Source organism: Erpetoichthys calabaricus, chromosome 8, assembly GCF_900747795.2.
Source record: "Erpetoichthys calabaricus chromosome 8, fErpCal1.3, whole genome shotgun sequence".
Taxonomy (NCBI): Eukaryota; Metazoa; Chordata; class Cladistia; order Polypteriformes; family Polypteridae; genus Erpetoichthys; species Erpetoichthys calabaricus.
In genome coordinates this window covers 102,382,055-102,394,261 of record NC_041401.2, presented here as the reverse complement: position 1 = coordinate 102,394,261, position 12,207 = coordinate 102,382,055, and the positions used below count along the sequence as shown (strand labels likewise).

At 42.4% G+C, this 12,207-nt stretch overlaps 1 protein-coding gene across 2 annotated transcripts in view; it reads right to left on the bottom strand.

The window, feature by feature from the left end:
• dnajb2 (DnaJ heat shock protein family (Hsp40) member B2) overlaps positions 1-12,207 on the bottom strand; it is a 54,517-nt gene that overhangs the window by 28,201 nt on the left and 14,109 nt on the right. For both annotated transcript variants that reach the window (XM_051931077.1, XM_028807206.2), the window contains exons 2-5: positions 12,074-12,181; positions 4,835-4,944; positions 2,445-2,498; positions 824-937 (exon numbers count right to left, since the gene is read on the bottom strand). In XM_051931077.1, the coding sequence (XP_051787037.1) occupies positions 824-937; positions 2,445-2,498; positions 4,835-4,944; positions 12,074-12,138 (343 nt within the window). In that variant the 5' untranslated portion in view covers positions 12,139-12,181. The remainder of the gene's footprint in view (positions 1-823; positions 938-2,444; positions 2,499-4,834; positions 4,945-12,073; positions 12,182-12,207) is intronic.

The window sequence follows — 12,207 nt, the reverse complement described above, 5'->3', positions numbered from 1 at the left end:
TAACCTAAGGGAGAAGTTATGCAATGTACAACTGAAGAATACATTATGCCTAAGGATGACTTCTGTCCTTTGTCTAAAAAACCGATTGTAAGGCCCAGGCCTCTGTGCTTTTTCAGATTATGTGGAGATGATGCTATTATAGTAACACTTGTCTTCCTCCGTTTTCTTTTGATTTGTCACAAGAGGGCTTTCACCTGGTTAATAAACAAAAAAAAACATTTTTTACAAAACAATTGGCTGTATTTGTATAGGCCTATCCATAAGTATTATACTGTACACATTTTACTGCACATTTTTTCAGACTGTTCCAGCTTCAAAAGTCAGATTCACCCCAATGACTTCTAACTCTAGTATTTTTAAACTTTCGCATGGACTCTGAATGCTCAAAATGATCTGGAAATATTGACAGACCTTATGCTGAGCTACATATTGTCATAATTTAATATTAATAGAACAAGCTACTAAATGTGATGAGTAGAGGTAGTGTATAAAATTATATTAAAACTTGCTAAATGGTATGGCAGCATGAAGTATGAGCAGAAACGGAGAAAACCAGATCCAGACAATAACTGATAAAAGCAAACTTATAAATTGAAATAAAAGTCTGAATCAGCACAGGCAAAACAATATATGTGGGTCCCTAAACCAATATTTGAGAAATATGACAAATATTTCAAAACCAGGCAAATAAACAGATGAACCAAATTAACTCCTCTTACTATGAGTACTTCAGGTTTTTAAAAATGTGTTTTTAAATTATGCGTGAGATAACAGAATCAAAGGGTAATAATGCAAGATGGTCACTGTTTTATCCAGAACTCACCAAACATATCAGCAAATGGGTCTCTGCCTCCAAAAAACTCTCTGAAGACTTCATCAGGGCTGCGGAATGTAAAGTGGAAACCAGAGAAATCTGCAGATCCGGATTCAGCAAAACCTTTGGAAGAGCATAAAACACAACATGAGGCTTACTTAGTTAAGTATTAAGGGAACAACATCAAAAGTATCATCAAGCCTAAATGTTTGTTCTATAAAAATTAACTACCATTTCTTGAAAAAGGTATAATATACATATCACACTGTCTACAGCAGTCTTTTTCAACTAATGTGCTGCAGCTCGGTGGTGCATCATGAGAGCTTCCCAGGTGTGCCAAGGTCTAAACCTGAGAGGGCCTAGCTCATCAGGTGGTTGAGACCTGTCAGAGGAGGACAAAAATATCTGGAGAAACTGGTATAAAAGCAGCACTGTGATAGCTATGTTGTAGACACAGCAGTTTGGATGCATTTCCTGGCTGCTAAAGTCCATCTGGCTGGGTGTGTGGACATCAGTAAGTCTCACAGGACTGGTGGGCATATGAGCTGTCTCTGAGGTAGAGAGGGACGGGTAAGGGGATGAAGCAGCTGTCTTTTTTACTGGCTTCTCTGGTTATCCCGCCCCTTCTGACAGTTGGAAGATGTATTCTGGTTAGTAGAACAGTGGTGTGCCTTGAGATGTTTTTGGTTACAAAAATTGTGCCACCACAGAAAAAAGTTTGTGTAACACTGGTCTATAGTATGAACAATTATATTCAACCAATTCATTTTTAGGCAATAAGAAATTTTTTCCAAAGTTAATAAAGAAATGTACAATTCACTACAAAATGAAACTTTTTAATCCAACAAAGTTTGCAAGGAAACAATATTACTTAAATCTTAGAAAATGGTATACAATCATTAGTATAAGGGTGCAGTTAAAAGTAAATAAAGTGGTGCTATTATTCTAAATACATATACAGAATTGCCTGCATAAACAATTTTTCAAAAGACAAGTCACTGTTTTTGATTAGTCCAGCATAAACAAGGATCTGATATATCAAAAGAATGTGCCAGGGATGCATCAGGATTACCTCAGCTTAGAAGTACTGTTCTGTGGATCAGCAAAATGTAAAATCCAACAACTTCGTTACCACAAACTATGCTGAATGTTGGCTTTCAATATATGTAAGGTATAAATATGAAAAACTGTGGGAATTCAAAACTCATTTCAACAAACAAAGCTTTAGATTGTTGACATATGTAAAAATATATATCTTCTCTAAAAGTAACCACTATTACTGGAAAAAAGTTATAGTATGCATCCATCCATCCATTATCCAACCCGCTATATCCAAACTACAGGGTCATGGGGGTCTGCTGGAGCCAATCCCAGCCAAGACAGGGCGCAAGGCAGGAAACAAACCCCGGGCAGGGCGCCAGCCCACCGCAGTATAGTATGCATTATTATTTATAATACAGATCCCTCTGATAACCCATTGATACTACATATTTATTGCACTTGTGGTAACAGTTTAAATCTATGGTTTTCAGTTTTTTTATGTTGTTTTATATAACGTACTATAAAATTAATATTTTATATAAATGGTGCAAAAGTGAATATTCAGGAAATATATCTGAGATATACTCACCACCTTCTCTTAATCCTTCTTTTCCATGTCGATCATATATTTCTCTTTTGTTTCCTTAAAAAATATCATAAAGAAACATAATGGGAGTCTGATTACAATATATTATTTTTAAATTTACATTTCACAGTCTCCGTTCCTGCTCTTCACCTAAATTTGTTGTAACCAATCTTCACTACTTGCCCACTCAGCTATCTCAGGCCGAGCCCATCTGGGTTATGTGGGTCACTGAGACACCAGATTCATGTTCTAACAATAATAATACATTTTATTTATATAGTCCCTTTCCCATGCTCAAAGAGCTTGTTCTGCATGAGGATCTTGAGTCATTTTTTAATTTTTCTATTCTATTCCCTGCCCTTTGACAAACTTGCCATGACAAAGTAAAGGCCAATGAAGGCATACTGGAATGGAGACATGATCCAATAACTGAACCTGATATCCAGGAGGAGCAATATGGACTCTCTCCAGTGCAATACCTTTTCTTCAATGTAGATATATGAGGGATCATGGGAGTTTGAAAATCTTGTCGATATGGATTTTGTAGACATGGAAAAAAGTTATTGACTTGGTATCCTATAGTATCTTGTGAAAGGTGCTACAAGTGTATGAGAATTCAGGCTCGATGTAGTGTGACATCGAGTTTCTGTATTTCCAGAGCGAGTGTTGTATTCTCACACTTGGCATTAATTCAAGGCAGTTCAATGTGGGTAGACTCTGCCAAGTGTGCGTCTCATTTCCTCTACTGCTAGTGATCTTCTTGAACAGGATCTAAAGACTAATCTGAGGTTCAGAGGATATCCAGTCTGGAAACCTAGGAGCCGTACTTGTATAATTTGCAGATGATGTTATTGTCTTCATCTCTTTAAGGTGTGAACACACACTGGAATGGTTTACAAACAACTGTGATGCAACTGGGATGAGAAAAAAATCCACAAATATGAGGTCAGGATCTGGTCCTAGAAAAGAGTGTCTTGTTCTTGTCAGGCAAGTGGTCAATATATGCACTAGGTGGCGTTCAGGTACCTTGGGGTCTTGTTCATGAGTGAGGCTAGAGTTTATTGTGAGATTGACAATCGAGTCTGTGTAGCTAAGCAGTTTCCCATGGTCTAAAAAAATAACATTGCAAGTATAAGTACCAGAAATGGGAATCCTGCAGTGAGTTTCGACAAGATGACAAGCTTGGCAATATGGCAGCACATCACTGCTTCTCATGATCAGTGTGCTTTGGGCATATAGTTAGGAAGTCCGTTTGGACTTCCCAAAAATGGGAGGTACCAGGAATGTCCCACTGAGAGAAATTAGTTTCTTGACTGGTCTTGGTGCATCTGGACATTTCCCGGGAGGATTTACAAATATCTGAAGGAGACAGGGTGGTTTGGACTGTCCAACATGGCCTTCTGCCACCAAGATCACCAACAGGACAAGCAAAGTGAAAGTGCTAAATGTAAAAATAGACCTGCTTTAAAATGTAATCATGATGTGTTTTGAGAAGCCCAAGAGCAGTATTAAGCAATCTGACTTGTTTTACTCTCTGTGCAAACAGACATTAATGGAAAATTGGATAGGTCGAAGTTGTCTTGAGTAAATATGTCTTGATATTCAGGTGTTATTTAAATTAACATTTCATTCATAGTCTTGTTATATCCTTGTAAATGATCACTACAGGAAATAGATCTGTTCACCTTAAATGTTATTTAAATATGCTTGTTCTTGAACCCTTCAAGTTTACAATATTCAAAATCTATAAAACTAAAAAGAACTGTAATTGTTGATGCATGTAGCATGGTACAACCATATACCACCCATAATGCTCTTAATATTAAATCAAAAGTGAATGATAAAAGGTGATACATAATGTATGAATAGCCAGAACTACAGTTGAGTCATTTGCAATTGTAGTAGTCAACCCCCTTAATAACTCTTCTTGTAAAAGATTTCAAGACAAAAAAAGCTAAAGGCCTATTTTCCTTTTATCTCCATTTCAAACAGACACCCCCCCCCCCAAAAGACCCCTCTTATTTAACTAGAGCGTATTGTGATAACGTTGACAATATTAGCCCTACAGATGCAAGCCTGCCATACTGGAGACAGGACTGATATCAAGATTTACAGATATTTAGTGGCTTCTGAAAATATTTTTCCTTTGATAGGGACTATTTATCTTGTATGTAGAGGGTACATGAAGTTTTTCGTTTACACAAAACAAACCTTTCTACACTGATACAAAAACTGTATGTTATACAAAAATGCAGTAAACTGGCATGGCAGTGGCTGTGTTGTAATGCTTTTAATTTAATGCTTGACCTGAACATTTCCTTTTGTACCACCACCCTGTTCACATTAAAGCAAATGGCCTAACACTATCTCATTGATCAAGTACAGATACTTACTGTCTGACAATACTTCATAGGCTTCTGATATTTCTTTAAATTTGCTCTCTGCCATTTCCTTGTTATTGGGATTCTTGTCTGGGTGCCAACGCAGTGCCTGTTTCCGGTAACTAAAAATAAAGATTTTTAATAAACAGAAATGTAGAAATAAATGAAATTCATAGTTATGATTACCCTGTTTCTTCAGAGAAAAGTGAAAAACAGAATCCTAAGTAAAATGAAAAAAATGACAGAAGAAGTTGTCGCTTTGGTTCGTAAGGACTCTGCAAAAAAAACATAACCCAACATTATATCCATAAGTGTAAATCTTTCATGATTTGTGCATTTTTACTTTGAGAATATGTGTGAACACTCCAGTATACAAATGAAAAACTCATGAAGAAAAACATAAAACATGTAAATGAATGGAAGAATAAAGAATAGTACTGTATCTACTAGATCAGTGTTTCCAAACCTCAGTCCTGTGGCCGCCCTGTGACTATAGGTTTTTGTTCCAAACAGATTCCTAATCAATGACAACACCTGACAGCACTGATCTCATTTAATTAGCTGGTATTATTTTTCTTTTATTCTACATTCTGAAAAGCGTAGCAGTATGATTTTTACATTTCTAAGACATTTAGAAATATTTCTGCTTTTGCTATAGATTTAAATGCTTAACTCTCTTTTGTTGATTTCATTATATTTTGCCCTTTCTCTGTGCAGTTTTTCCCCTTTGTTGTATTTTAGTAATCCATCCATCCATCCATTGTCTCCCGCTTATCCGAGGTCGGGTCGCGGGGGCAGCAGCTTGAGCAGAGATGCCCAGACTTCCCTCTCCCCGGCCACTTCTTCTAGCTCTTCCGGGAGAATCCCAAGGCGTTCCCAGGCCAGTCGAGAGACATAGTCCCTCCAGCGTGTCCTGGGTCTTCCCCGGGGCCTCCTCCCGGTTGGACGTGCCTGGAACACCTCACCAGGGAGGGCGTCCAGGAGGCATCCTGATCAGATGCCCGAGCCACCTCATCTGACTCCTCTCGATGCGGAGGAGCAGCGGCTCTACTCTGAGCCCCTCCCGGATGACTGAGCTTCTCACCCTATCTTTAAGGGAAAGCCCAGACACCCTGCGGAGGAAACTCATTTCAGCCGCTTGTATTCGCGATCTCGTTCTTTCGGTCACTACCCATAGCTCATGACCATAGGTGAGGGTAGGAACATAGATCGACTGGTAAATTGAGAGCTGAGCCTTGCGGCTCAGCTCCTTTTTCACCACGACAGACCGATGCAACGCCCCGCATTACTGCGGATGCCGCACCGATCCGCCTGTCGATCTCACGCTCCATTCTTCCCTCACTCGTGAACAAGACCCCGAGATACTTGAACTCCTCCACTTGGGGCAGGATCTCGCTACCAACCCTGAGAGGGCACTCCACCCTTTTCCGGTTGAGGACCATGGTCTCGGATTTGGAGGTGCTGATTCTCATCCCAGCCGCTTCACACTCGGCTGCGAACCGATCCAGAGAGAGCTGAAGATCACGGCCTGATGAAGCAAACAGGACAACATCATCTGCAAAAAGCAGTGACCCAATCCTGAGCCCACCAAACCGGACCCCCTCAACACCCTGGCTGCGCCTAGAAATTCTGTCCATAAAAGTTATGAACAGAATCGGTGACAAAGGGCAGCCCTGGCGGAGTCCAACTCTCACTGGAAACGGGTTCGACTTACTGCCGGCAATGCGGACCAAGCTCTGGCACTGATCGTACAGGGACTGAACAGCCCTTATCAGGGGGGCCGGTACCCCCATACTCTCGGAGTACCCCCCACAGGATTCCCCGAGGGACACGGTCGAATGCCTTTTCTAAGTCCACAAAACACATGTAGACTGGTTGGGCAAAACTCCCATGCACCCTCCAGGACCCTGCTAAGGGTATAGAGCTGGTCCACTGTTCCGCGACCAGGACGAAAACCACACTGTTCCTCCTGAATCCGAGGCTCGACTATCCGACGGACCCTCCTCTCCAGGACCCCTGAATAGACTTTTCCAGGGAGGCTGAGGAGTGTGATCCCTCTGTAGTTGGAACACACCCCTCCGATCCCCCTTCTTAAAGAGGGGGACCACCACCCCGGTCTGCCAATCCAGAGGCACTGTCCCCTGATGTCCATGCGATGTTGCAGAGGCGTGTCAGCCAAGACAGTCCTACAACATCCAGAGCCTTGAGGAACTCCGGGCGTATCTCATCCACACCCCGGGGCCCTGCCACCAAGGAGTTTTTTGACCACCTCGGTGACCTCAGTCCCAGAGATGGGGGAGCCCACCTCTGAGTCCCCAGGCTCTGCTTCCTCATTGGAAGGCATGTTAATGGGATTGAGGAGGTCTTCAAAGTATTCCCCCACCGACCCACAACATCCCGAGTCGAGGTCAGCAGCGCACCATCCCCACCATATACAGTGTTTGACACTGCACTGCTTCCCCTTCCTGAGACGCCGGATGGTGGACCAGAATCTCCTCGAAGCCGTCCGAAAGTCATTCTCCATGGCCTCCCCAGACTCCTCCCACGCCCGAGTTTTTGCCTCAGCAACCACCAAAGCCGCATTCCGCTTGGCCTGCCGGTACCTATCAGCTGCCTCCGGGGTCCCACAGGACAAAAGGGTCCTGTAGGACTCCTTCTTCAGCTTGACGGCATCCTTCACCGCCGGTGTCCACCAGCGGGTTCGGGATTGCCGCCACGACAGGCACCGACCACCTTACGGCCACAGCTCCGGTCAGCTGCCTCAACAATAGAGGCACGGAACATGGCCCATTCGGACTCAATGTCCCCCACCTCCCTCGGGATGTGGTCGAAGTTCTGCCGGAGGTGGGAGTTGAAGCTACTTCTGACAGGGGGCTCTGCCAGACGTTCCCAGCAGACCCTCACAACACGTTTGGGCCTACCACACCTGACCGGCATCCTCCCCCACCATCGAAGCCAAATCACCACCAGGTGGTGATCAGTTGACAGCTCCGCCCCTCTCTTCACCCGAGTGTCCAAGACATGTGGCCGCAAGTCCGACGACACGACCACAAAGTCGATCATCGAACTGAGGCCTAGGGTGTCCTGGTGCCAAGTGCACATATGAACACCCCTATGCTTGAACATGGTGTTCGTTATGGACAATCCGTGACGAGCACAGAAGTCCAATAACAAAACACCGCTCGGGTTCAGATCAGGGGGGGCCATTCCTCCCAATCACGCCCTTCCAGGTCTCACTGTCATTGCCCACGTGAGCATTGAAGTCTCCCAGCAGAACGAGGGAGTCCCCAGAAGGTATGCCCTCTAGCACCCCCTCCAGGGACTCCAAAAAGGGTGGGTACTCTGAACTGCTGTTCGGTGCATACGCACAAACAACAGTTAGGACCCGTCCCCCCACCCGAAGGCGAAGGGAGGCTACCCTCTCGTCCACCGGGGGTAAACCCCAATGTACAGGCTCCAAGTTGGGGGGCAATAAGTATACCCACACCTGCTCGGCGCCTCTCACCGGGGGCAACTCCAGAGTGGTAGAGAGTCCAGCCCCTCTCAAGGAGATTGGTTCCAGAGTCCAAGCTGTGCGTCGAGGTGAGCCCGACTATATCTAGCCGGTATTTTAGTAATGACAGTTAAAAATGAGCAGAGCAGACACGCTGGCAAACAACACTGAATAATCAAAGGCTGCAACTACTTTAGCATCAGACCCACTAATCCTCTTTAATAAAACCCCTGTGTGCGTCCAGGGGTCAGGGGTGTCCGTGTTTGTGTGTCTTCTGATGAAGTGCGCATGCGCAGGGCCGCGAATTGCACCGTGCCCCGCACACGGCACCGTGGACACACACACACTGGAAGCTGGGCACACAGTGAATGGCCTAGCCGTGGCCACGCATGATAAGCAAATAAAGGACATCATTGCTGGGGAGAGTGCTGATTGGGTAGTCATGGCCGCGCACATAAAATCCGTTGCTGGGGAGACACCACACATACAATAATTAGCTGCACGCCAGCACAGATTAAAATACTTGCTGGGGAACTGCACAGTACTTGCTGGAGAGACGCCACAGGCACGATTATCAGCCGCACGCCACACATTACATCACTTGCTGGGGAGACTCTGCTGATTGCCCACTGTTGTGACTGAAAATTAAACGCATATTACGGACATCAAAGCCAGTATTACTGTCAGAGAAAATTACAGGCATTTTACAGAAATATAAACCAGTATTACTGCGAGAGAAAATTAAAGGCACACAATACAGTGACGCATATTACAGCCACATACAAGCCAGTATTACTGTAAGAGAAAATATTACGGACGTACAAGCCTATATTACTGTGACTATCTATTAACAACATGCCACCCAAAAAAAAAGACACGTCAAGTAGGACAAAAGACACAAACAATCAAATCCTATATAAGCAACATCTCCTGGAAGAACGGTCAGCTCAGCAAGTAAACATCAACAAAAGAAAGGCTGAAAGACAAAGAAAAATACGAGCAAATAGATCGATTTAAGAAAAAAAAATGAGCGTCAGAAAAATGCCAAAAGAGAAAGACTCAGAAAAGCAAATAGATCTATAGAAGAACAGGAAAATGAGCGTAAAAAAAATTCTCAAAGAGAAAGACAAAGACGAGCAAATAGATCTATTGAAGAAGAGGAAAATGAGCATCAGAAAAATGCCAAAACACACAGAGCTAAGACAGCAAGTCTTACTGCGGATGAACGAAAATCACTGCGTCAGCAACAAGCTAAAATAAAGAGAGGCAGGATAAGAGATCTTCAAACAGACACATCACATCAATCAACAGCCACAGAGGAGAGGATAAATGTAATATTAATTATACTTACTGTATTGTCATATACGTTTCTATTTTATTTTTGTTATTATTTTACTGTAGGCTTCTTGCAAAAATATTTTTGACAAAAAAAATTAAGACAAGGCGGCACGGTGGCGCAGTGGGTAGCGCTGCTGCCTCGCAGTTGGGAGATCTGGGGACCTGGGTTCGATTCCCGGGTCCTCCCTGCGTGGAGTTTGCATGTTCTCCCCCGTGTCTGCGTGGGTTTCCTCCGGGCGCTCCGGTTTCCTCCCACATTCCAAAGACATGCAGGTTAGGTAGATTGGCGATTCTAAATTGGCCCTAGTGTGTGCTTGGTGTGTGGGTGTGTTTGTGTGTGTCCTGTGGTGGGTTGGCACCCTGCCCAGGATTGTTTCCTGCCTTGTGCCCTGTGTTGGCTGGGATTGGCTCCAGCAGACCCCCGTGACCCTGTGTTCGGATTCAGCGGGTTGGAAAATGGATGGATGGATGGAAATTAAGACAAGAAACAGAATGAGGTCAAGGTCCCTTGCCATTTAATATAGACTGTTCCTACTAATGTTAATGCACTACTGTTCTAGCGCCCGTTATTGTAACGGGCTTAATGTCTAGTTAGTAAATAACTGATTAATTAAACAATTAGAACACCTAGAAAAGTAGAATGAAAATGAAGATGAAAATATTGTTAAAAAGAAAAAAATACATTATTCCCATATAACTGCTTGGTACATTTTAATATATATATATTATATATATATATTTTTTTACCAAACTTAGTTTTCTAATTTCTATATTGTTCCCAAAACACAGAACTTGGGAAATAACACATCACTTAATTAGCTCAGGAGTCCAATTAAAAACAGAAGCTGGTTGGAACAAAAACCTGCAGTGACAGTGGGTCCCCAGGACCGAGGTTGGGAAACACTGTACTAGATGTACACTACTAGAATACATCAAGCCATGATTTTTAAACAGTTACAAACAACACTGATTTCACTTTTTCTATACAGTAGACATTATTTTCTGAGCATCAAAAAATAATGCTTTTTTAAGTGCAACTTCTCATGTCATGAAAAATAAAAAAGGAACAGATTGACTGGCACTATTTAAAACATTTTAAATTACAGTTTGTACTGCTGAAGACAGCATATACAGAAATTAGAAAAACACATTTGGACAATAGCTATTTGGGATATTTCTTGTTAGGCAGAAGGTATGGCATTGACAATTAAAACTACAAAGTTCCCATTTCCATCTGTGAAGCTGTGTAACTAGAGGGCATTAATTTCAACAAACGTTAAAAATAATTTAAAAAAATGTGTTAACACAAAACAACAAAACCTATCTTCTTCTCAAGGGTCATTCAAGTTAAAGGTTGTTGCCCTTTCTAGTGATAATTAACAATTAGTCTGCTCCCCTGTGTACACAGTGTCATCATCATAAATTGAAAAATATCATCCATTCTCCAGTTCCCACCTCCTCCAGTTTCTGGGCAACAGCAAGAGACTTGTTGTTCCCTGCCTCCCAATTTGTGGCTCTCAGACTTATATCAGGAAAAGACTACATAAACCTTAAGAACTACTGATGAGGGGAATGCCATACTGTCCATTTTCAGACAAGTGTCCCTCCTGGAGGGTCATAGATATTACTACAAAGTTCTGCCCCTCAGCAATGTTACCCCAGCTCTGTTTTGCAGAGAACCTTTGGGGATTCCCTGCAAGTGCAGAATAAATGCAAAAACTTCACTTTTATTACAAATTGGCGAGGCTATTTTTTCCTATTAAAATAAGGGCTCCTCATCTAACACTCAGGGGCTTCTCACTCCTGTCTCTCACTATAGTCAAGTTTAAAGGAATGTGTCAAGGAGGTCTGTAATGAGTATCTGTTCTTTTTCATTTGAATATTGAAGACAGAAGGCACACAGCATAGTGTAAAGAACTAAAAAAAATCAACACTCATTCTGCTGTGTATTTTAGGGAGCTGAACTCTCGCTCTGGCCTTACTACCAAAAGCCCACACTAGTTAGTAATACTACTGCAGGCCTAGGACTAAAAACCAATTTACTTTGGTTATTTAAAAATGTATGTTTTTTCAAGATTAGAGTAGGTTATATCACAAACTGAATGGGGACATTAAATAAAGCTAACTTTCTTCAAAATAAATGCCTATTTCCATTAAGAGCAAATGATAACTTAATGATGATGTTTCAATGTTGTACATAGTGTTTAATAATAATAATTCTTTACATTCATATAGCACTTATCTCACTACTCAAAGTGCTACCACACAGGGAGGACCCGGGGCGCAAACCCACAATCTCCTTACTGCGAGGCAGTAGCACTACCACTGCGCCACAAAAAAACAAACTGTGCATACACAAAAAGTTTAGGATTTGAACCTTGAGCTAATCTCCAAACAATAAGCCAAAGATGATAACTTACGCCTTTTTGATCTCATCTTGAGAAGCATTTCGCGATACTCCAAGAATGTCATAGTAATCCACCATTGCTGTCTTTTCAAGGATGGGACTTCCTGGAATCTTCACTCAACTAAAATATTAAAAAACAATAAACAT